The sequence below is a fragment of the Cervus canadensis genome, chromosome 24, assembly GCF_019320065.1.
Source record: "Cervus canadensis isolate Bull #8, Minnesota chromosome 24, ASM1932006v1, whole genome shotgun sequence".
NCBI classification, from domain to species: domain Eukaryota; kingdom Metazoa; phylum Chordata; class Mammalia; order Artiodactyla; family Cervidae; genus Cervus; species Cervus canadensis.
The window spans coordinates 14,538,387-14,563,270 of record NC_057409.1 but is presented as its reverse complement, the minus strand read 5'-3'; the positions used below and the strand labels follow the sequence as shown (position 1 = coordinate 14,563,270).

The following is a 24,884-nucleotide window of genomic DNA, read 5'->3' as shown; positions in this document are numbered from 1 at the left end:
CCATTTCATTCATCTTTTCCTTTATTTCTTTTAACACACCAATTATAGTTATTCTGACATCATGATCTGCTTATTCTAGTATCTGGATTGTTTCCATGTCTGCTTTTATTGACTGTTTCCTCTTGTCTGTCAGTCCCTTTAAATTTTCTGCCTCCCATTTCTTGTACCTTTTTATTGTATCAGGGACACCATAAATATGCTGTGGTTGCTCTGGATTATGTATACAGAGTGCTGTGTTTTCTGTAGGCTCTTAAATTACTGACTCATCACCTTGATCATGTCAAGGGTAGATTTTAGGCTTTGTAGAATAGGTCTATTTCAGTTTGCTCTTACTCCTGTGAGGTAAAGCTTATCTTAGAATGTGGCCTTTCTGGAGTCTCAAACTAAAATGAAATCTCAGGGTATTCACAAAGCCCTCTGTGCTTTGATTGAACCTAAACTTCAACTTCTGCCTCACCAGCACTGTGCAGCCCCTAAAATTTGCTCAAGTCTCCAACCTATCAGAGCCTGTTCTCTGCTGCGCTTCCCTATGTCTCTCCAAATTCGTACAGTCGTGATTCAATTAAGAAAGCAGTGGAGGGGCTTCCCTGGTGGTCCAGTGGTTAAGAATCCGTCTTGCAACGCAAGGGACACTGGTTTGATCCCTGGTCCAGGAAGGTTCCACATGGCCATGGAGCAACTAAGTCTGAGTGCCACAACTCCTGAGCCCATGCACTGCAACTACTGAAGCCCATGTACCTAGAGCTTGTGCTACACAACAAGAGAAACCACCACAATGAGAACCCCTTGTGTCGCAACAAAAAGTAGCCATCACTTGTTGCACCTAGAGAAAGCCTGCATGCAGCAGCGAAGACCCACTAGAGTAAAAAATAAATAACTAAAACTTTTAAAAAAGGAAAGCATTGGAGCACTTTGGGATTTTTGGAGGGCCTCTTCACTCTGGAACCCTTTCCAAATCCTAAGCCTCCTTACATCCTCTGTCTCCTCTGCTTAGTTAAGACTGCTGCTCTCTGCTTGGTCTCTTTTTCTCAGCACTCAGTTTGAAAACAAAAATGCCCTCAAGGAGAAAGCCAGGGTGGGTATGGGGTCACCTAGCTTCCCTACTCTCCAGATTTGTAGCCCTACACTGGTTGCTATCTAATAGAGTTGTTTATGGTGGGTAGAGTAAGTCCAGTAGGTTCGTGATGTAATACTAATAGACAGGAGCGACAAAAAGCTTTGTTCATATTATGATCACCATTGAAAAGTTATATATTCAGTAGAAAAAAGATTGGAAGGCATATATCAAACTGTTAAGTGACAGTCCAGGTTAGATGAGATTGGAGAATTTATACTAACATCTGCTTTTGTGTGTTTCTTTCTAACTCCTAGTACCTCCCTGCACTTGGTTACTCAAAACGAGTCCATCTGATGAATCCTATGGTTCCAGGTTTAACTGGCAGCAAAATGAGCTCTTCAGAAGAGGTAGGTTACAAGCTCTGACTTGAGTTGAGAAATCTTTAGCAAAAGATGAAGAAATTGAGGACTAGAAAGAAAAGTAACCTGGCTGACTAAGATGTACAAATATTCCAGCTATAAGGAATCTTAAGTTATCCAGTTAATTCCAGTGGTTCTTGAGCACTGAAGCAGTTCTGATGGGATCCAATTATAATTTTTAAGTTTTACTGCTACTAATAAGAAGTACAGGCAAGGGAATTCTCTGGTGGTCCAGTGGCTAAGACTCTGCGCTCCTGATACAGGGGGGCTGGGTTCGATCCCTGGTCAGGGAACTAGATCCCACATGCCACAACTAAGACTCTATGCAGCCAAATGAATAAAAATAAATGTTTTTAAAAAAAAAAAAAAAAGTACAGGCAAAAGTAGTTTCTTCAGCCATACAACTATGACAAAGTTCAGCCTTATTAATGAGAAGGCTGCAGTTGCATTTCACCAAGTAACATTTTTAATTTAATTTTTATTTTAGAGTATAATTGATTCAAGTGTTGTGTTTCAGGTACATAGCAAAGTGATTTAATTATATATATATCCATTCTTTTTCAGATTTTTTTTCCCACATAAGTTATTACAGAATATTGGGAAGAGTTGCCTGTGCTATGCAGTAGGTCCTTGTTGACATCAGTTAGCACTTTGATTCTTATGGTGGTATTTAATATGATGATTTTGATAAATATGATGTCTTAACATTTAAAAGTCCTGCTTAGGGAAGGTACACTTTTCTTCTGATCATTTAGGGCACAGAATACAAGAACTGGTAGAAGCCAAAGATGTGGAAGTTTGGGTTCTGGGTTCACAAACATGGCTGATCTTTAGAATCACCTGGGGAATTTTTATAAAGGAGAGAATGTGTGTGTAGAGTAAGGCCCTGTCCTTAGAGATTCTTTTTTTTTTTTTTTAATATTTATTTATTCATTTGGCAGTGCCAAGTCTTGGTTGCAGCACACGGGATCTTTGATCTTACAGCTTGCGAACTCTCAGTTGCAGCATGTGGGATCTAGTTCCCTGACCAGGGATTGAATCCAGCTCCCCCTGCGTTGGGCACATTGATAAAGTGGTTCTGGGGAACAACTTAGGAATCTTGTTTTCTTTCACAGCCTACTAGTTGATTCAAATTGAAGTCATTTTGGACATTCAACTAGTTCTTTAAGTCTGATTTCTAGATTATCCTATTTGGTCACGTTTACCATGTCTTCATCCTAGAAATAGCACCAGCATCAGTTCCAAAATGTGACTGTATCAGAACCACACGGAGAGCTTTTAAAAATGCAAATGCCTGGGTCAACCCCCCAAAATTTTGATTTAGTAGCTTTGGGTGGAGCCCAGTAGCTTATGTTATTTTAAGCGCCCCAGGTGATTCACATCCAGTCGTATGTTGACTGAGCTTGGTAACCACTGGATACAAATGAGCATGAGGTCACTCACTCCAAAATAAGAAACAAAGCCTATCGCCCTATGAAGGACAAAGGCGCTAAATAATACCTGGTGTTGGCGATTGCCGGGAAACGTCTCCTCACACATGGCGGGTGGCAGTGTCACTTGCTGTATGCCTGTCGGAAAACAGTTCGGGGCCCAGCAGTGTTTGGGTAGCTTAAGGAAGTAATCCTAGAGAAGGCAAGAGGACCTCTGCAGAAAGGTTCGTTGTAGCATTGTATATAGTTTGTAAAGATGAGAACAAATCTGACAGTTTAGAAACTGCTAAATAAATTACATTGTCACTAATAATTAGGAATATAATACAACATAAAATCTACAAGTGAAGACTAGGTAGCCACTCTCAGGTACTTATGATATAGTCCCAAGGACATTTATTCTCCAGATACAAATTTGCCATGATTCCGTATGCTACAAACAAGGCCTGGGAAGAACAGAGAAAAATTAAAATATTTTTATGTAGCATTGTGAGTGGTCCTTGACTCCAATTAATTCTCTTATTAAAGTCATTTAATGTTTACATCTTTGTCCAAAAAATTAAAATACAGATGAGTTGAGCATATTCTCATTTTCAACCACAAGAGGTCCTCCTCTCCTCCCTGGCTTCTAGGAGTCCAAGATTGATCTGCTTGATCGGAAAGAGGATGTAAAGAAAAAACTGAAGAAGGCCTTCTGTGAGCCAGGGAATGTGGAGAACAACGGCGTTCTGGCCTTCATCAGACATGTTCTCTTTCCCCTCAAGTCTGGTAAGATACTCCCTGTTTTCTTCTCAGCGTTTAGGCTGAAATAGCAAAACCAGTGCTGGGTCATACCTGTGGCTTGTCACAGTCTTCCTCCAGAGACTGGCTTCTCTGATTCTCTGCTCTGATTTCTCATATGTTAATGTGTGATTGAAGTGGGGATATCATTGAGATGTCTGTGTGTTTGCATGTCTGAGTGGGCATGAGTGGTAGGAATGAAGGGGGCAGGCATGTGGAGTGGAGGAATACAAAAGAGATGTAAGACACAATTGTTTCCCCTGAGCTTGGATGCTAGCTGGGTATACAACACTGCCACTGATCCAATTTAAAAAACAATAAAATACTGTACGATTAAGTTTAAAATACATGGCAGAAACTACAAATACACGTTTGGGCCAGGGATGCTGACTTGCCATCGTCTGTGAGTTTGTTGGCATGAATCCTTTTTCTTACAGAGTTTGTGATCCTTCGAGATGAAAAATGGGGTGGAAACAAAACCTACACAGCTTACTTGGACCTGGAAAAGGACTTTGCTGATGAGGTAATACCAGAGGAGGATTATCCCCACTGAATTTATTCTGACAAACCTCTCTGTGTGGCCTCACCAAGTTTCTTTCTACCATAGGGCTCTGTCATGATGATCTCGAGGCTGTATATTTTGTTAATGGCTCAGATGAGGATTCAGATGGTTTGTGGAGTAGATTAGCAAATGGCAGAAAGCTAGTATGTTGGTGTCTTAATCACTCTCCAAAGGACTTAACCTGGAATGAAGGATCAAACCCAACAAGATGAAGCATTTCAGGTACCACATCAAGGTTCAGAAAAGAGACACAGCTATAAAAGAACAGAAGAGAGAATACTATTTCCACATTTTAACAAAAGACCTACTAGGTGCCCATGTGTTTGGCACCATGCTAGGGGGCTGATGTTACAAAGAGGATTAAATCTTCATGAAGCTCATAGTCCATAGGAGAGGATGACATGTGAATAAATGTCATTTACTGGTTACTGTACCATATATACATGGTCCAGAAATAGAACAGGAGGAAGTGACTAACTGGCTGGCTCGGAAAGTTTTGTGGTGGGGATGACGTTCACACACTGTCTCACTCATTAGGGGTTCTTCAGGAAACCTGTGAGGGAATTCATTGTGTGAGGCAGGGTAAGAGGAAGCAGTGTGGTATCTAGGGACCGACAAGTGGTTTAGAGTGACTGGAGTCTGCAAGGTGAGGGGGCCGCTTTAGTAGAGGAAGACAGGGCCAGATAATAAAGGAAACGAGTAATGACTGTATATAGTGGATGAAGTGGGGGTCTTGACTGGCTCTGAACACGGGCTGAATTGGCATTATGACAGGGTTGTCAGAAATGTTCACGAGGTCTTGGCCTCATTGTCAGAAATGTAGAGTCCAGACCAGGGAGTTGATCATTTGGTTCTCCAATGTTCTGAGTCCCTTTGGTAAGATACCTGTTCTTATCTGCACTAACGTAGTTGCCACTGGCCATTTTGGTTGTGTTGGACTTTTTGTGAGGTTTTTTGTCAAATAAGCCTCACAAAAATAAATTTTGTAATGTTTATTTGACAATCTGGAGTGTATTGATGGGGAGAGGAAGGATGCCGTGATGGGGAACTGGTTGCAAACCAGGTCATAAAGCACAAGTTGAAAGAATGGGCATGTTGAACTGGAATGCAAGTATGTGTTCACCCATCCTCAAACCCAAGAAGGACTCTCCTGAGTTAGGGGTGAGGTTTCTTCTTGTGGCAACAGAGGGCTGAACCAGGACTGCAGATGCAGACTGCAGGGAGGCTTGTTTAAGCTTGAAGACCTCAGTTGTGTGGTGATGGGTAGGGCTGCCTTGCCTGCCCTTGCATTCCCCATCACTGAGGTAAGTGTTCAGGCAGAGGCCAGAGGCAATGTCATATGAGGGTTTGAGCGTCCAATGGAAGAAAAGACTTAGTGACCTCTGAGTTCTGAGGTTCCTTCAGGCCCATTTTTTGGATATTTGGCAGCTGTTGCTCTGAAACTGTCTGTCTGCAGCCTGAGGCAGGCCATGGAACCCACACTCAACTCTTCAACCTCATGAGCAGTCTTTTGTGGAAGTGATAAAAAGGCTTCCCTGGTGACTCAGATGGTAAAGAATCTGCCTACAAAGCAGGAGACCCAGGTTCAATCCCTGGGACGGGAAGATCCCCTGGAGAAGGGAATGGCTACACATTCCAGTATTCTTGCCTGGAGAGCCCCATGGACAGAGGAGCCTGATGGGCTGCAGTCCATGGGGTCGCAGAGTCAGACACAACTGAGTGACTAACACTTTCACTTTCTCTCACTGAGAAGGAATAGAAGAAATGTTTCTAAAGAAAGACAACATAACTAGCAGCACTTCCTGTGATAGTAAACATGTTCTTATCTGCACTGACACAGTTGCCACTGGCCACATGTGACCAGTACAACAGAGGAACTGAATTCTAACTTACATTTAAATATCCATATGTGGCTTGTGACCACCATATTGGACAGTGCAGGTCTAAAGCTTTTCTTTTGTTAAAAAGGAAGGACTTCCCTGGTGGTCCAGTGGTTAGGACTTGGTTCTATCTCTCCTAGAACCAGGTTCAACCCCTCGTCAGGGAACTAGATCCCACATGCTACACAGTGTGGCCAACAACAACAAAAACACCATTCCCGAGAAAATGAAGGAGTAGCATCAGAAAGAAAAACGTAGGATTTGTTTTATTACATGTATTCATACCAAAGGGACATCTGTCAGAATACCTTAGAAGATCCTTTTGGGCCAGATTAGCATGTAAAGGTTCTAGTCGTGGGACACGAGAAGAAAAAATGGAATTACTGAGCTCCTACCATGTACTAGCACTACGCATCATTTTCACCCATGTTAAGTGATTTAATCCTCATTCCGACGCTGGAAGATACAAGTATTGTTATTTTCATTTATTTTTAAGTGAAGAATCCAACCTTAACCTCAGAGAGGTTAAGTGCCTGGTTTGAGGTCACCCAGCTAGCTGGGACTCTCACCCCAGGTGATCTAACATCAGAGCCTTTGTTCTTCCTTCTTGCTCACTCATCTCCCCCTCAGGCTGTCTGTAGCCCCTGGGTTCCCTGTGTGAATGTTTCCCTGTATATAAATAATACCTGCTTTATGCCACTACTCAGAGCGTAAATGGAAGAATTTGAGTCATCCCAGGTGGCGCTAGTGGTAAAAAACCCACCTGCCAATGCAGGAGACTCAAGAGACTTTTGTTCAATCCCTGGATCGGGAAGATCCCCTGGAAAAGGGCACAGCAACCCACTGCAGTGTTCTTACCTGGAGAATCCCAGGGACAGAGGAGCCTGGCAGGCTACAGTCCATGGGGTCGCATAGAGTCGGACATGACTGAGCAGTTTTGCACGTACAGAGAAATTTGACTAATTAGAAACATTTAGCCTCTAAAAACTCTCAAATTAGCATGGAGTTCAGTGTCAGAAGACCTAGGTCTCTGACAAACTAGATAACCTTTTGAACCTGTGTCCCCTTCTCTACTCTGCCAGCTTCACAAGGTTGTTCTAAGGTTCAAATAAGACTCTGCTGGGAAAACACTGTGCGTTCTATCCGCACATTTTTCTTAGTAGATCCAGGTGTCCTGCACCCCATTTACCTGTTCAGTGCCCCTTCTCACCCGGCCTTATACACTTGCAGGTTGTACACCCTGGAGACCTAAAGAATTCTGTTGAAGTTGCCCTGAACAAGTTGCTGGATCCCATCCGGGAGAAGTTTAATACCCCTGCTTTGAAGAAACTGTCCAGCGCTGCCTACCCAGATCCCTCAAAGCAGAGTAAGGCCAGCTGGGGAGGGGCCCGGGAACGGGGGTGTGGGGGGGTACTAGCATGAGAGAGCATGAGAGACATGTAGAGAGCCTGTCCGTTCCTCAGAAAAGGGTTTGTCTTCAGTTCAGGCCCAAGAAGCCAGGAGGGTCTGAAATGCAGGAATGTCATGCCCCATTGACTGCTGGAATGGAAAACTCGTCATCTTGAATTTGGTTTGGTCAGTATCATGAAGCAATTTTGCTGTTGTTTTAGTCGCTAAGTCATGACCGACTCTTTTGCGACACCATGGACCGTAGCCCCACCAGACTCCTCTGTCCATGGGATTTCCCAGGCAAGAATCCTGGAGGGGGCTGCCATTTCCTTCTCCAGGGACCTTCCCGACTCAGGGTTTAAACCCGCGTCACCTGCATCGGCAGGTGGGTTCTTCACCGCTGAGCCACCTGACGCAGTTATACCCTGCTGTACCAACAGTGCTGTGAGTGCTGGTGTGAGACACAAGCGTTGGTCCTTTCATGAAACCCACGTCTTCAGTTAAGGAGAGAGGTTGCATCCGACCCTGAGGCTGACGTAGCTGCTTAGGCAGGGCTTGCACAGCTCCTTAGGGAAGCTGATCTCTAGATTCACCAAGTTCCCTTCTGCATTTTCGTGACTGGCTCTTAGTTGACCAGCCATGTAGCCACAAAGCTGAGATGTTAACATTGATAGTCTTTGTGGGGGCCTCCCAGAAAAGACTCAGTACTTACATATGGAGCGTGTGAATGGCGGCAAAGCTACACCAACCCCTCCTCTCCCCTCCAGCCCAATACCTGAGCGGGAGAGAAGTGAAATCTGGCACGTCTCTTCTCAACAGCAGCCGCCTCTGTTTTAATTCAGTGGGTGGATTCTAGGGATTCTGCACTAAGTCCTGCTCATGTCCTTATTTGAGGGCATCAGCAGCTGATCTGTCGTGGGAAGGAGAGCTCTGAGCCTTGGGTTCTTCTCATCCCCAGAGCCAGCTGTCAAAGGCCCTGCCAAGAATTCAGAACCAGAGGAGGTCATCCCATCCCGGCTGGATATCCGTGTGGGGAAAGTCATTAGTGTGGACAAGGTACTCATTTTCTACCACGTCCTGGAGAGGCAGACAGGGGTCAGGTTTGTCTGCTTCCATCTGGAGGAAACCTGGCCTGGGATGGAAAGCAACAGCCCTTAGGTCATACTGCAAGTCAGCACCTAAGCATCTAGTTCGAGGCATCAGGCTTTTCCCCTGGCTATCTCTGGACCTCATGCAACCAAACACAGCCAGGAACTCAGAGTACAGAGCGGATGTTAGTCAGAAGGAACTTGTTTATCACATCCAGTCTGATGGACTCACCTGGTATCTCCCAGCTTGTCTGGATTAGTTGCAGACCTTATCGTCAATCAGCCACTTTGTCCTTCCCTGTCCCCACCCCAGAAAATGGTGAAGGAAGAAAGAAGGACTTCCTCTTTCCCAGAGGCGCAGAAAGCTTTGTAGCCAGTGACCTAGGACCAGTGGTCTGGATATTTTTTTCTCCCAGTATATATTTGCTTTTCACCATATAGACCAACCACCAAAACTACCTTGAAAGAGCTGCTGATGCTTTCATTTCAGATGGTGAAGCCAGTAGCCGTCCCCCATCTTCCAGTCCCCCCCAGGATTGGGGTTGATCCAGCGCACATTTAGCCATGAGGATGGCCACCCAGGCACTCCAGGCCATTTTAATCTCTGTTAGAGACTCCTTTCACCTCTAATGCATGTAATTAGCCTCATGTTACTCAAATCTGCCTCTTCAGGGCCCCTTCTCATGTCTGCTATCTGAGACCTGGAGAGTTGGCTCTAGAGGGTTCCTCTGGGGCCCCGGTAGAGAGTGGATGCCCCTTTCTGTAGCCAGAGGGCTCACCAGGCCCCATGATCTGTTCCACTGTGATACTCTCCAAGACTTGACATCTCTTGTGGCAGCACCCAGATGCAGACAGCCTGTATGTGGAGAAGATTGATGTGGGGGAAGCTGAGCCACGGATTGTGGTGAGCGGCCTGGTGCAGTTTGTGCCCAAGGAGGAACTACAGGACAGGCTGGTGGTGGTGCTGTGCAATCTGAAACCCCAGAAGATGAGAGGAGTCGAGTCCCAAGGCATGCTCCTGTGTGCTTCTATGTGAGTGAGCACTGGGGGGTTAGAGGGCCTTGGGAGGCCAGGAAGAGGGGGGTGGCCCACATGCTGCCCTTCCACATGCCAGGTGGAGGCCCTGAGAACACTCCCCAAAAGATGATGCATGGAGGAATTACTTATTGTACAGGAACCGTGGATGAAGCACTTTACCTTAAGTTAACTGTATTAAAATAGAAATTGAAGATTCAGAGCTATGTGCATGCTCAAGTCGCTCTACTAGTAATGAGTGAAGCCAGGATTCAAACCCAGTTCATTGGCTATTACGTCGTATCCCTTAAAAGCCCAAGTTTTGGAATCTCTCCTGACATAGGATTTCAGTTAAGCCCTGGTTGACCCAGTGCTGGTAATGTCCAGAGATGTGGTACAGCAGTGAGGAGCTCCTGGGGCCCTGGCGTTGTGGGTACCCTAAATCCTATTAGAGCCCATGAGGTAAAGGCCCCAATGCTTTGGCCTCCACGGCAGCTGGAGGCCATCCAGGGCCTCGCTGTCTCATTGTCCTGTGTGTCCTTCCAGAGAAGGGGTAAACCGCAAGGTTGAGCCTCTAGACCCTCCTGCAGGCTCTGCTCCTGGTGAGCGAGTGTTTGTGAAGGGCTATGAGAAGGGCCAACCGGACGAAGAGCTGAAGCCCAAGAAGAAAGTCTTTGAGAAACTGCAGGTAACAAGCTGCCCTTTTCCCCTCTTTCCAGGGCTGCCCGGACTGTCTGCAGATTGCTGTTACTGATTCCCCACCTGCCCATTTCCCAGCTGGGCCTTCCTGCATCTAAGCCCCTCTCTTCCTTCATTCCAGCCCTCTCAAATGAGGTGCCCGAGGAGCCCATGGGCCCTCACAGGTCCTGAGCACTGACAGACTGCTAGAGGCATCGTGTGAGGGACTGGAGATGTTTCCTCGTTAGGTCTTCAGTCTATGATGGGAGATGATCCCCAGCACGGCCACACTGGAAGTGATAGAGCCAGGATCAGAGCCCTCCTGGAGTCCTTCCTGCCCAGCCTGGCGTGAGAGCACTGATTCTCAGAGCACTGACTCGCATCACCTGTCCAGAATTCATTCATTCATTCATTCAGCACCTGTTGAGTCCCTAACATGTATGTCTGGTACTGTTCTAGGTGCTGGGGCTACATCACTGCATAAAGCAGCAGAGATTCACTCTCCTCGTGCAGCTAAGGCACTGCACATGTGGCTTTATCTAGTTAATACTTGGTTTCCTCAAGAGACAAGTGTTTCTGGAGGGCTTTTAGAGTGGTTTCTGCCTCTCCACGCTCCTGCAAGTGACACCTGGCTTTGTCCACTCCCTCCTTTCCTAGTTTCCCAGGCTGGTTTTTTGAACAACTTATTTTTTTTCTAGGCTATAAACTAAATTTTCATTGTAGAAATGTCTAAAATGTAGGGGGAACAAAAATAACATCTATAATTCTGCTACCTACTGGTTCTGAAAAATGTCAGTAGTGATTGGTTTCCTTCTGGACTTTTATGTATAGTGATAATGTGTTTATATTGGTAGTTTGAGTCGTACTATATGTTTATTCTTTTTTTTTTTAACTTTATGCTTCAAAATTTTACCCATCTTCTTAAATACTGAGGAGTGAGAATCACATATATATAGTATAGTATCATAAGGATCATTTTATCCAAAACCTTATTTGGACATTGAGGTTGTTCTCAGATTTTCACTTAGAATGCTACAGTAGATGCATTGTACCAGTTCTTTGTACTTATTCATGATTATTTTCTTAAACTAAATTCCTGAAGTGAACTTACCTTAGGCAAATGATAGGAGATGAAAGTTTTCACAAACTGCTCTCTTAGAGAAGTTGAGTCACCTTACACTGCTAGTAGTATGAGTCTGTTTTCTTGACGTCCTGCCACCATCACTATAATCACTTTTTTTTTTGTTATTTTTCTTGCCTAGGCTGACTTTAAAATTTCTGACGAGTGCATTGCACAGTGGAAGCAAACCAACTTCATGACCAAGCTGGGGTCCGTCTCCTGTAAATCGCTGAAAGGGGGGAACATCAGCTAGCCAACCTGGCGTCTTCCTCCCTTCTCTCATCATCCTTAGTCATCTGCTGTCTCCTTAATTTGCTCCGTCCATCACCTGCTTATCCATCTCCCAGGACACTGAGGCAGGATGTTCAGGACTCTTTTAGGCACAAGACTTGGTGAGGGGCAGCTCAGCCTCCCTAGGATCCAGGAGCATCCTGTCTGGCTGCAGGGAGAGGCTGACCTGGGGAGTGATGGGGGCAGGGCAGCACGGGGAGTCCAGCCCTACCTTCTTCCCTTGGCAGCTGATCTGACAAATCTGGTTTCAATATAATGTAACTCAGAAAAAGGTTATGCCATAATCCTTCTAATTGGAAAAATATTGGTTTCCAGTTTTCCTAGAGTTATCACGGCAGCCATGTCTCTGGCTGGGATCTGGTGCCTGAACCGGGCTAATTACAGCCTCTCCCCAACAGGAAACTGTGGGATTTGAAAAGGGGAGGGAAGGGAAAACAGAGAACCTAGTGGTCTACCAAGTGGCTGGCAGCTTTCCCCAAGCATGCCAACTCTGAGGCTTGGCGCTGGGGGACAGGGCCTGCCCCAGGGCTCCTGTAATGTCCTTTGATCATGCTAGGTGGGGACACTCCCTGAACCAGCTGTGTGTTGTTGGATGGCACAGACTGGTTTTTTCTTCAGGGAGTGTCGGGTACTTCTCCATAAGCCATCTCAGAACCACTAAATGTCGCTGTCATAAATTGAAATAAAATACCTGAACAAGGGTGCCTGGATGGGACCTGTCTGTGAGCTGGACCAACTCAGGAGAGAATACAGTATAGCAGCTTCTGGGCTCCTCACTCTGCCTAGGGCTGTATGTATCTTGGACTTTTGAACCTGTAATGGGGGCATGGGTGGACTGGGCTGGACAGCAGATACCTTGACTTTCCCTTCAGCTGTGTTGAGCAGAAAAGGCTCACTTTGGGGTCCAGAACATTTTCCTTTCTAAATGTGGGTGCAGACCACCACCCTGACCCTCCCCATTAAGCAGCAGCAGCCACAGCCAAGTTTTAATCATTTAATTAACACCTTCGAATGAAACCCACACAGAGTTTTTCCATGTGTCTCACTCCGGCTTCAGGGCAGAAGGAACAGATTGTATAGACATATCAAAGACTCAAAAATTTAAAGAAATATATATATATATCTATATACTTCTCTCTCTAACATTTTTATGGAAATTAAAAACCAGAGGCTTTTGGTCTCCATGTGCACTAGGTCAAGTTCATTTACCCCAGAGGACAAAGGATTGCCTCTTGGGAGATCCTCCCTTCTCCTTTCAACTCTGTCCCACCCAGTGGGGAAACAAGCCCAGAGGACTAACTGAAGATAAGGAGTAACAGGGGGAGGGAAAGAGACAGAAGGTGGGCTCCCTCCCACCTCCAGCAGCTCTGGCTGCTGCCTAGGCCTGATGTCATGGAAGCTTTGGCCTGGTCCTAGTCCCTCATTCCCAGGAGGTTGATCAGGAGCTCTGAGCAGAGCTGGTTTACCGACTGTCTTCCCCATCTTACTGGGCAGGCACAAGACATACCCAGCGGGCAGGGAAGAACACTGGTTTATAACTACAGAGAAGATAGCAGAGAGGGCCAGAGGAACCTGGGCTCTCCAACTACACCCTCTGTGTTCCCAGCTCTTGTTCTGGGAGAAGGTCAACCTGTCTCCTGGGTGGAGGAGAAGCAGCTAAAAAGGTAATACAGAAGGGGCGACCCTGGTGACAGCCACACTGCAGCGGGAGGAAGCACTAGGGTCACCCCCGTAGAACCTTGAAGGAAACTAGCTTACCAACATAGGTGGCACAGGTTGAAAATGGAAAGATCGGTAAGATTCCTGGAGGAGAGATCAGTAGCAGAGACCGACATCTACGGGGGAGAACCACCCGGCCCGCCCCTAGAAGCATCAAGTGCCCCCGCTGTGACTAGGGAAAAGTCTGGAATAGAATGCACCCTTGGCTTCCCATCCTGTCACTCAGCGTCAGCACCCCCCCCCCCCCCCGAGTGGAACCACCTGCACCAACAGGCAGCTGCAGAAAGGACATGCACAGAGCAGAGCGAAGGAAGGTCTGGATGAAATCCACAGGGCCAGGGCCAGCCCACTGCCCAAAGCAGCTCTTCCCTGCCGGCCCCAGCCCCACCCTTTCATCCACGTCCTCAGTACTTCCTGCCAAGCTGAAAGGGACCCTGCTCTGCCACGGCCCATGGGCTCCTGCCTCTAAAGAGTCGTGCTTGCCCACCCCAACCTGATCAAGTGAAATGGGGCCAAGTGACCCATGACATGACTCCCTGTTCTGTTCTTAGAGGGCAGAGTGAGCCTGTGAACCTCCCATCTGGTGTTCTCCACCACCCATTTGGACCTTGACAGGCTCCCACTTCCTGTCCCCAGCATGAAGCACCTGGCAGAACTAGAAGGCAGGAAGCTGGTTGGTGGTAAGTTGAGGCACAGGGGGGCTAACCCCTGCTGCACCTTTTGTGCTTTGGAATGCCACAGCCCCACTCCTGCCTCCAGCCTGGAGAAGCCTGTGGGAATACGACTTGACTACCTCCAAGAACTAAGAAAAAGGAGCAAATGATCGGAGGAGCGGGGGGACAGGTTAGTCCCAGCCATGGGCTGACTGCTGGGGACTGATGCTGCTGCCGTGTAAACAGGCCCTTGGAATGTGGCTTCACGGGCCCAGGGGGATGGACATGCAGCCACTTTTCAAAAGTGCTTTGATTCTGGATACAGCATGTGCATGATTTGGATATGAAAAAAAAGTGAGGTGCTCTGGTCCCCCATCTCTGTGGCCTTGAGGCCAGCAGGGGGCGCAGACATCCACTCCCACCAGCTACCTCCTCCAAGATGAGGCTAAGGCCAAGACTGAAGCGGCAGCTGCCAGAGGTGAGTCCATTCAGGAAAAGGCATGAGAGCTGGGTGACTTGGAGGACAGGGTCCACACAGGCTTGCATAAATACCGAAGGCCATGGAGGTTAAGGCTGCAGGCGTCCCCCCATTAGGTTGTGTCTGCCGTATCCTCTCATCCTCGGAGCCGCTCAGGTCCCTGAGAATGTATTCCTGGGATGGGTCAGCAGTGCCAGCGAGGAGTCTGGTGGTCAGACCAACTCTTTCTGTGGGTCTGCAGAGGGAAAGAAGGGACACTCAGCCAGGGGCCCCCAAGTTTGGTTCTGGCCACTAAGATCCCAGGGCACATCCTCGCCCCCTTGCTTTACTGACCACGCCAACAGCACGGGGCTTGACATTTTACAAATGCTCCCTCTGCCTCTATAAAGTATCACTCCTCACACTTCACAGTGAGGAACTCAAGGCCAGGATGGGTGGGTAAAATGGTAGAGCTGGAATTCAAACTCAGTAGGTCTGACTCCAGAGACCCTCATATCAAACTCCAATGGAGCTCATTGAAGGTGACAGGTCACCATTCCTAGACACCCTGAGACCAGAAAAACCTTCAAGATCCAAGAGCAAGTGCCTAAGGGCAGGACTTCCAATACCTGTGTCCCATGATCAGTGCTGGAATCCACACCCTACCCCTCCCAGCCCACTGTACCTGTACCGGGCGGGCCCAACTTTTGCTCCTCTGGGCCCACCAGCTGCAGGACACTTCCATTCTCTGCCAGCTCCTCCTTAGTCCTGTCCTTGGCATGGGGGAGCCCGTTGGTGGGAGGCGCAGTAAGGGGCTCAGCCCGAGGAAAGCTGGGGGAGGTGGGAAGGGGGACACCCCCAGAAGGCTTGCGAGCCACGGGCGGGGGGGCCTTAGGTGGCTTCTTTGGGGCCTGGGGTGGCCGTTGCTCTGAGATGCTCCTTAGTTCAGCTACCAGGTTCCGCTGGAGGTCAGCCTGGGTCTCCGGGGACACGGGCCGCTCCAGCTGCAGCTTCTTAGTGCCCTTGGAGAAGATGAAGCTGGCCGTAGAGGCAGGGGACCGTGGCTCTGCCTCAGGTGGTCCATTGGGCTGGGCACCCACAGGGCCCGCGCTGACAGCCAGGTTAGAGGCCTTGAGCCGAACAGCCGCGTGGAGCCCCGAGGAGGCGGCAGACGCAGGGCTGGCCCGCCCTGACAGGGCCCTTCGGAGTGGCTTCTGGGGGGGCGATGGCCCCAATGCTGGATTTGGAGCCACCGTGGGAGCGCCCACAGAGCGCAGCCGAACCGTCTGCAGGAGTGAGGGTGTGACCAGGGGCGCGCTGGCATCCTCCCGGGGAAGGCCCCCGCCCTTGCTGCAGCCCACCGGCTCCTTCCGAGGGGCCTTAGCCAGAAGCCCTGCGACAGAGCCGGCAGCAGGTGGGGCTGGCGGGGCTGGAGGAGGGTCTGGGGTACCAGAGGGCTGGCTCTGATAGGAAACAGCAGGTAAGGAGGCCTCCAGGAGGGGTGAAGAGCCTGCGGGCTCAGGGCTAGCCACTGAGAAAAAGGCTTCCTCGGGTGGTGGGAAGTCGGCCATAGACAGGTCCTGCTCCTCTGGGGTAGGAGGCGGGGGAGGGGGCCAGTTGGGATCTTGGAGAGGCTCCTCAGCAGTCTCCAGGGCAGACAGGGCCCCCTCAGCCACCTCTGGCTTCTTAGTGGGCGGTGGGGGTGGGTGATAAGATGGGGGTGGGGACGGAGGGGGTGACTGGTCTTTGGAGGCAGCAGGAGATGCCTGAGGTGGGGTCAGGGATGTCTGCGGAGTGGGTGGGGACTCAGGACTGGCAGCGGTGGTAGAGACGGGCCCAGGGACTACAGCAGGGGCAAGGGCAGCTTGGTTTGGACTCTTGGGCTTAGAGGGAGGCGGGGAGAAGGGGGCGGCCACCTTGGGGTGAGGAGGTATGAAAAACCTGTCACCCAGGGCGGTCGACATGTGAGGACCAGAGCGGTCTGAGGGTGCTGGATCAGAGGAAGAGGAACACAGAGACGTGAGGGAAGAGGAGACGGAGGCCTCAGGAGATCGAAGGGAAGTGACACGTTCTGGTTTGGGGGGCTGGGCCTTGCCTGGGGAAGCGGGGGCCCCTGCTAGACCCTTGGGAGGGAGGGTAGGGGTACCACTTTGGCTCGAGTATCCACTGGAGGGTGAGAGTGTCCGTTCCGGGGAGCGTGGGGGGCGCCGGGAGCCCCTCGGAGACAAGCCAGACACCCAGCCGCCTGCCGAGCTGGGTGGACAGGGCGGGGCCGCCATCCCTGCCGACCCTCCAGTGGTGGGCGGCCGGGGCGGCTGCAGCTGCTGCTTCCGCTCGGGCTTGGGAGGCAGCCCCAAGGGCCCATCAGGGACCGCTGAGCTGCGCTGATGTAGCGAGTGGGTCCGGCGGGGAGGCGGCGGGGGCCGCTTCAGCTTACGTAGGGACACGCTCCGGCCAGACAGCTGGCCCCCGCTCCGAATGCTGACAGTGTCCGAGGCTTCCGCGGTGCTGCCCCCGCTGGGAGAGCCCCGCCCGCTGCCCCCCGGGGGAGGGGGCGCCACGCTACTGTTGGCCAAGGAGCTCTCTGGCCGGCCCTCAGAGCCACCCTTAGAGGAGAGGGTGGAGCCGTCAGACACGATGGTCTCGGAGGACTGAGAGTGGCTCCAGGTGTCGCTGGAGGAGGAAGGGTGGCGGCTACGGGGTCGCGGGCTGGAGACCGAGGAGAAGCGGCCCAGAGAGCGGACGGAGGCCGGGCTGGCTGAGAGCAGGCTGCAGCGGCTCAGGGTGCGCAGGCTGCAGCGGCCCAGGGCCACCACGTCCACGGTGGGCGGCAGCACGGCGTGTGGGATCAGCTTCGACAAGTAGGTGGCTTGGGGCGAGATGGACATGGCCGGGCTCAGGGGTTCTGGAGGCCCGGCCCCTCCTGTCAGTCCAGGCACTGCGAGGGACATGGGCCGGGTGAGCGGCGGGGGCCGGGCCCCCATGGACCGGCCGAGGAGCGTGTCATCGCGGTAGATGCGGTCGATGTGGCGCTGCAGCAGGGCCTCGGCCCCGGCTTCGGCCTCTGCCTCCAGCGCCTGCAGGGACACCCTGGCCCCCGGCCCTGCGGCCGGGCCTGCCGGACGACCATCCACTGTGGGAATGCGCACAGTATCCCGTGGACCTGGAGGCCGAGGCGTACCTGGTGCCTCACGCTCATTCCGCAGGCCTGGAACGGACCAAGGAGGACGTGGGAGTCAGCGGAGGGGTGGGCCAAGGCTCCCAACCCGCAGCCTCCTCATAGGGGTGCTCACCGAGTTCCTTCTGCACGTGCTGCGGCAGTCCCAGCACGGTGCTCCGCCGCTCCCGACGCCGCCTCCCCGACTTTCCAGATGGTTTGGGAAACGAGTCATGGGGCCGGAAGGTGGAGCCTGGGGGCCAGTCCAGGGGAGAGAAACTGTTAGAGCAGGTCTTGGAGCACATTCCGCCAAGCACGACTTTTACAGAATATTAATAAGAGCTCTATGAAAAAAGATTTTCCACCATCAAGTAGGCATGGGCTTTAACTGGGTTAAAGCTAGATGCTCTTCCGCAAGGTTCTACTAGGTCAATAAGGATAATTTCCATTTAGTGAACACTTATTATGTGTTCTAAACGCTTGGCATTTGTTCCCATAAGGTAAGTATTCTTGTCCTCCTTTCTATAGAACATCAAACAGAAACAGGGAGAGGTAAAGGGTTGGCCCAAGATCACACAGCTGTATCAACACGAGGCTCAAACCCAGGTTTCAACTCTGAACTATCCTGCTTTTCAGTTAATGTTCATCATGAATCTCCAAGAGGACATAGGGTACTATGTTTCCTGAATTCACTGAGTCACAGAGTCTTGGGAAACACTGGATTAGGGGGAAAAGGGAAAGCTGCACATGCTGGGTGCCCGCCGCTCCCCCCTCCCTTGCCCAAGAATCCCCGGCGGGTGAGCAGACACCTTTGCGCTGGATCATCTCAGAGCGGATGGAGAGCGCGTCCTCTGCCGTGGAGCTCTCAGCCGTGTAGGACGTGGTCTGGCTGCAGAAGGAGATGCTATCATCATCTGGCCCGGTGCGGGAAGACTGTTGGGAGAAGAAGGATCAACCCAGAGGTGTGAATGGGGCTCACCCTTGCCTCTGCAGGCTCCCCCTTTTGAACTTCTGACTCACCCCTCCTAACCTGCCCCAGTGTCACCTAGCACTGAGCATGCATCAACCAGAGCTACCCTGGACCAGCCCTCAGTGGGCAACTAGTCCAGCCTTTCACAATACAGAAAGGAAACAGATCCAGAAAGGTTCAAAGACATACTTGGCAGAGGTCAAGTCAAGCAGGGAGGGAGGAATACAGTCAGGACTGAGCTGGGGGCGGGGCGCACCTGTAAGCTCTGGGTGTCTCCATGGTCCCAGGCACCCTTGTTCAGTTTCTGTTTTTCTGAAAGACATCAGACAGGTATGCTGAGCCAGGCCCCTGACTTTGCGAGCTGAAAGCATCGCTGGACGGGGAGGGAGGCAGTTACCTTGGTGCTGGAGGGAACGGAGCCCCTCCTGGGCCTGCGTGTGTAACTCTTCCAGGTGAGGCGGTCGCCCACTGGGGAAGAAGACATTGTCCTGGTGGTCATCCACTACAGAACCTGGACCCTGGCCGGGCCCTACACTCAGTCGTTTGTCGCTCTCGGCCTTGGCAGAGCCTGGTGGGATGAAGGAGGAAGGAAAGTAAGGCCCAAAGGCATCTGGGTCCTGCGAATGCACTGGAGCAAGGGCACCCACAGTCCCCACAGTGCACAGGGCACCTGCCCGGTACAGACTTCTCCTAGTCTGTACTCACAACCCACAGTCCCTGGGTATATACTCCATACACACAGCCCCCAAGAATTGGGTTGGCTGAAAAGTTTGTTTTCCATAGCATCTTATGGAAAAACCCCCAAATGAACTTTTTGGCCAACGCGATACATACTCAAGCTGTATCCAAGTGTACATGTATCTGAGTACCCACACGACGCAAAGGGCCCCATATAGGGGCACATACGCCCATTATAGATGCACACAACACCCACAGGCTTCGTTCAGTGTGTATACAAACAAATAGCATCCAAGTATAACCACATCTGCCTGCCCACACCACAGCACACCCAGCCCCCAGGTATACACATGACTCCCACAGTCCCCATTCACTATCTATGCAAACAGTACCCATATATACACACAACTGTCACTCAGAGGCCCGTGTAAGACACTCCAGTGTACACACAGGCCAGAGCAAATACATTCCTCTTGTCTCCAGATTCTGAGCTCCACTTTACAGAAAGACAAACCACCTTTCTGTACACCCCCTTGGCCCAGGTCCATGAAAAAGACACAAGGGACACTAGGAAGGGGCGGGCACTAACACGGGTCATAACTGGATTCCCAGAAGTCCTGGGGTGTGGGCTAAACCAAGGATATGGCCTCCTGGATCCCCCACTCACCCATGCAGCTGTCCCCTAGTGGAAGGATAGGCAGGGGAGGGGAGAAGATGGACCCCAGCCCCTCCACTCCCAGAAGAGGCAGGTCCAGCCTCTCTTGGGGACCAGTCCCCGTAATCCCCCTCTCTTCAAGGCCCAGGCCCTGATGCCAAGGAGCCAGGGATCCATTACAAAGGATCCTGTTACAGGCCCCGCCCATGGAGGAGCTGGTCATCTAATCCTGGGAATAGGGGTCTGTGTCAGCACTGTGCAGCCCCAGCTCCCCTTTAAATGGAACCCACAACATAAGCAAAAGCTCGGTGTGGGTCACGTGACCTTGGCAGCACCTTGTGGAGCAACAGGAACAAAACAAGCCCTTTAAAGGGCCACGCCCCAAGATCAGGGTCTTCAGCTCAGACACCTGACCTGTCCCTTCCTCTTTCCTCAGCCCATTCCTCAACAGCTGAGCTCCTGCCCAGGGAATCCTCAGGAAACCCACAAGGTCAGAGGTGGGTGCGTCTCTCAGCGATCCTCTCCCTAATCTCCAGAGTTTACAAGTCCATAAACAGACCCCAAGAGGAAAGGTCTTGCCTAAGGTCACCCAGCAAACTGCAGTCAGAGCCAAGACAGGTTCCCAGAGGGGCCTCTGAATCATACCCACACTTGGAGGCCCTTTGGCACCCCCAAAAAGTCTAATAAGCTCTGGCCCCTACATCTTAATCCAGGCCTGAAAGCCCATATCCTAGAAGAAAGTGAGGAGAGGCCCCCTCCCCTCAAAACAAACCCCCAGGCCTTCAAACAGGATTTCCCTGACCTGCTCCCCAACTTCCAGGGTCACTACTTTCCTCCTCATTCTGCTTCCCACTGGCCATCCTCCCACACACCTGAGCCCACCTGGGAGGGGGTGCCCTATCTCTTGGAACTGAAGTACTGGGATGTACCCAGCAAAGTATGAGCACCCCTGGAGGAAGGCAATCCTGCCCGAGGGCTGCAGGCTTCAAGGTCAGAGACACCTAGAGCCGCCCTCCGAACGAGCAGAGAGCAGACAAAGGCAGTGGAAGAGCACCGGACAAAGGCATCGTGGCCGACAGGGCAGCCTGGCCTCATTTCCAGCCCCCAGCCCGCATCCCATGACCTTCCCTGGCCTCGACCCCCCATCCTACAGAAGAGCCTGGCAAATGGGGGTGTCGGGGATCCCTCATCTAAGCCCCCCAGCCACACCCACTCACCCTTCTTCTTAAAGAGCCCGAGGAGCGCCGGGAGGTGGCGGCCCAGGAACACCACCATGACCGCAGGCACCACTGGGGTCGTCCCCTACGCTGACCTCTCCAGAACACCCGGCGACGCCTTCTTCGCCAGAACACAGCGCTGAGGGGACTCTGCCAGAGCCTAGCTGCAGAGCGCCGGCTCCAGCCAGAGGAGGGGGAGGGGCTGCTCCCCAGGTCCTCCTCCCACCTTCGCCACTGATCCCGCCCACCACCGACACCGCCCCAAGTGCAGGGCTGGGACAGGAACCCTCCCAGGCTCCGACAGGGAAACTGAGGCCCAGAGTCTCTGAACACCCTGCTCTTGTAGAGGGGATGACTAGGAGGGTCAAAGATAGTTAACTCCAGGGGCCGCCTGCTGACTGCCCCCCACCCCCGTCACGTTCCCAAGTCTTTTTCTAAATAGTCAGGAGCCAGAGCTAAGGCAAGGGTCCCAGCTGCCAGATGGGAGGTGGAAGAGCCACTAGACTAGACTTGGCATGATGCCCAGCCCCAAGTCCTCCTGGCTGGTGAGGGTGCTTCCCTGGGGAAGGATCTCAGAGCAGGCAGCAGCCAGGCAGAGGCTCAGGACTGCCTGTGGGGATGGCAAAGCCACTGGCAGAGGTTCTGGAAGAGTGGGAGCCAGCCCAGGACACATGCTGGGAAGCCAGGGAGACACCCATCAGGTAGCAGGTGCTAACAGCCCCTCGTGTGTGTGTGTTCGGCCCCAGATTTTCCAAAGGACTGTCTTCCCACTGGGGTGACGTGACATCAGCAACCCCAGAAGGAAGTACTGTGAACTCTGCAAGGCCACCCAACAGAGGCAGGCCTTCCACACAGACTTCTTGCTCCTCCTGCCCAGGATCCTTCCCACTGGCCTCACTCTGTGACTCAGTGACTCTGCTGGATCACTAGGCAAGGAGAACAGAATTAGCCAAGAAACAGCTCATAGATGAGGGCAGTGAGAGTGGGGGCAGGAAGGCACTTGCAGGGAACTCAGATCCAGGTTCAAATCCAGCTCCATCACATACAAGTTAACAACCCCTTATGGAAACAAGGCCAATAACTACTCTTTGTAAGACATTTATTTAAACAGCAAATATTTATTAAACTAGTACTAGGGGTTATAGCTAATGGAGAATTTTTACCTTGTTCACCAGTATATCCCTAGTGTCTGGCACATACAATGAGTTCAATAAATATTTGATGAATACATGAATGAGATGAACTAGCAGAATAATTTCAGATAGTGAAGGCTGAGGAGCTATGACAGGAAGTGCGTAACTTGAGGGGGCATCAAAGGAAAGTCATTGGAAGCAAGACCTAAAGAATGAGAAGGACGGGAGGGGTTGAAAAGAAAAAAAAAAAAAAAAGAATGAGAAGGAACCAGCCAGGCCAAGTGCTGGGCACAGAATCTAGAAAGAGGCAACAGCAGGCCTAAAGACCTGAGGCAGGAGTGGTGGGGTTTCCCAGAACAGAGAGGAGGCCAGTGTGGCTGGAATACAGTGAGCAAGGGAGAGAAAGCAGGTGAGAAGAGGCAAGAGCCAGGTCAGGGAGGGCCCCGTTGGTGCTGGCAGAGTCTGGATTTTATTCAAAAAACCCCAAGAGGTCAGTACAGGTTAAGCTGAGTATTGACAGTGTTAAAAAAGATTGCCCCTGGCAACTCCAGAAAGAGTAGCTAGCTGAGGGACTTCCCTGGAGGTCCAGTGTTTAAGACTCTGTGCTTCCACTGCAAGGGGCACAGGTTCAATTCCTGCTTAGGAAACTAAGATCTTGTATGCCATGCCAGGCGGTTCAGCCAGAAAAAAAAGAGTAGCTGAGACTGTGGAAGAGAAGGTCTGTGAACCATAAAGTGCAGTCCTCCAAACTCACCTAAGGACACCCCTGTCTCACAGCACCTCTCTCTGAGTCCCTAGATATCTAAGAATTCACAGTGGCTCCCATGCCGTAAGATCCTTCTGCTGGTCCTTCTCCACTTGCTGTGCCACTTCTTACGGACCATTTCATGCAGACAGCTGAGACTTCACTCTCCAGAGAACAAAATTCTGTGGGGCTACATAGTATAAATCCACAGATCACTGAAATCTAAACAACACTTAAGAAATAGGCTTTTTTTCCCCTTTGGCTACACTGCATAGCTTGCAGGATCTTCGTTCCCTGAACAGGAGCTGAACTCCAGGCCCCAGCAGTGAAAACCCAGAATCCTAACCACTGGACCACCAGGGAATTCCCAAGAAGCAGGCACTTTTATCTCCATTTTACAGATGAGAATAATGGACACCAGAGAGGGGAAGCATTATAATAAAGCTGGTAAATGATGGGGCAGCATTGGCACTCAAGACCACTTGAATCCAAAAGCCATGTTCTGCCCACTGTGCCAGCTACAAACCTGATCTCCCCTCTGAAGAAGCGGAGATCACCCCCACAGATGGAAGGTTTCTTGGCCACATTGTTGACTCTTCCTTCCCTCTTAGGCCAGACCCATCCACCCCTCTTATGAGTCCCACTCAAACAGAAAAGAGCAGTAGACTGACACTTGTAGGGTGAGTAATTCATGCCAGGCACCATGCCAGATGCTGGTGGAAGGCAGTCTCTGCCCTCTCAGATCTGACAACAGTCCTTTGAGGTAGGTGCTCAAAGGTACTCTCCTGGTAACTGACCTGTGAGGCTCAGAGAGCCTGGAGACTACCCAAGCTCCGGCTGGCCCCCAAACTGGAGCCTTCAACCCTGCAGGACCAAGTCATGCTCAGTTTCCCCAACCAGGGAAACTAAGGGCTGAGCTCTTCTAAGTCAGGGGCGGGGGGAGCATCAAGGTCCCAGGCCTGCAGCCTTCAGTCAGGGCCACAGCTGCAAATTCCCTCGTCTGATCCAAGGCTCTTACACTTGATAACATCTGGTTCCCCCAGCAACACCCTGTCCCCAACCAACTGCAGCGTGGCCAAGTCAAAGCCACTCTGAGCCACTTCAGCCACAGGTCGACACACCTGTAGCTCATCTGGGGAGAGGCTCAGCAAGCCGAGTCTTGGGTGGAGAGCACTGGACCTCGCCAAGAAACTGAGGCCCAGAGGATGGAAGGACCTTGGCAAAGGCCAAACTTGGGAGTCCGTATTCCAGTACCTTCTGCCCCAGCTGAGTCCAGAGGTGCAGCCGGGCTGAGGCTCACCGCGCTGCCTCCTCCGCCTACCTGCCTGGGGGAGGAGGCTTCCCAGCTCTGAGAAGACACCTTGATCCCGGGCACGCCTCCCGAGACGCAGGGCACACCAGGAAGCACACCTGCAGATGCCGTCCACCAGCAGAGGTGTGCAGCTCGCACCTCCAAAATGTCACACTGGGGCCACCCCCACAGGCGGGCCCCTCATGAACACATCCACAAAGTACACCCACGCCTCCTGAAGCCACGTGAGCACCACTGCACAGATTCACGCAGGGCCCTGCCAGATGGCTGCTTGTACACGAAGGCAAGTGCATGTATCCGTGGCTCTGCGGCCCTCCTGTGCCTGGGAAGTCAGGAATCGGGCAGGGAGCCCCCGCCCCTCCAAGGCCACGTGCACCTGTGCGCATGCGTACACACTGTCTTGGCAACATCCTCCATGGGGTGAGGCCTCAACCTGCCCCATTCCAAAGCAAGGGGCGGGGGCTGCGGCGCGCCCACAGC

The 24,884-nt window shown here is 51.3% G+C and overlaps 2 protein-coding genes and 1 long non-coding RNA gene across 6 annotated transcripts in view; 2 read left to right on the top strand and 1 right to left on the bottom strand.

The window, feature by feature from the left end:
* Positions 1 to 12,409, top strand: part of YARS1 (tyrosyl-tRNA synthetase 1) — a 30,803-nt gene extending 18,394 nt beyond the window's left edge. Inside the window, exons 6-13 of the mRNA XM_043446153.1 lie at positions 1,372 to 1,464; positions 3,539 to 3,674; positions 4,124 to 4,209; positions 7,359 to 7,494; positions 8,476 to 8,573; positions 9,444 to 9,637; positions 10,166 to 10,307; positions 11,560 to 12,409. Of these exons, the coding sequence (XP_043302088.1) occupies positions 1,372 to 1,464; positions 3,539 to 3,674; positions 4,124 to 4,209; positions 7,359 to 7,494; positions 8,476 to 8,573; positions 9,444 to 9,637; positions 10,166 to 10,307; positions 11,560 to 11,670 (996 nt within the window). The 3' untranslated portion in view covers positions 11,671 to 12,409. The remainder of the gene's footprint in view (positions 1 to 1,371; positions 1,465 to 3,538; positions 3,675 to 4,123; positions 4,210 to 7,358; positions 7,495 to 8,475; positions 8,574 to 9,443; positions 9,638 to 10,165; positions 10,308 to 11,559) is intronic.
* A 279-nt stretch (positions 12,410 to 12,688) lies between these two features.
* The window catches only part of KIAA1522 (KIAA1522 ortholog), a 28,085-nt gene continuing 15,889 nt past the window's right edge, over positions 12,689 to 24,884 (bottom strand). For 3 of the 4 annotated variants that reach the window (XM_043446149.1, XM_043446150.1, XM_043446151.1), the window contains exons 2-7: positions 19,062 to 19,232; positions 18,921 to 18,976; positions 18,504 to 18,627; positions 17,831 to 17,947; positions 15,223 to 17,745; positions 12,689 to 14,793 (exon numbers count right to left, since the gene is read on the bottom strand). In XM_043446149.1, the coding sequence (XP_043302084.1) occupies positions 14,771 to 14,793; positions 15,223 to 17,745; positions 17,831 to 17,947; positions 18,504 to 18,627; positions 18,921 to 18,976; positions 19,062 to 19,232 (3,014 nt within the window). In that variant the 3' untranslated portion in view covers positions 12,689 to 14,770. Of the gene's footprint in view, positions 14,794 to 15,222; positions 17,746 to 17,830; positions 17,948 to 18,503; positions 18,628 to 18,920; positions 18,977 to 19,061; positions 19,233 to 21,214; positions 21,348 to 24,884 lie in introns of those variants that run through there. The other variant, XM_043446152.1, reaches the window with a different exon arrangement.
* Positions 18,494 to 21,357, top strand: LOC122426888. Its single transcript, XR_006265262.1, has 4 exons — positions 18,494 to 18,656; positions 18,984 to 19,257; positions 20,434 to 20,494; positions 21,229 to 21,357. It is a non-coding gene; the product is annotated as an uncharacterized LOC122426888 (long non-coding RNA).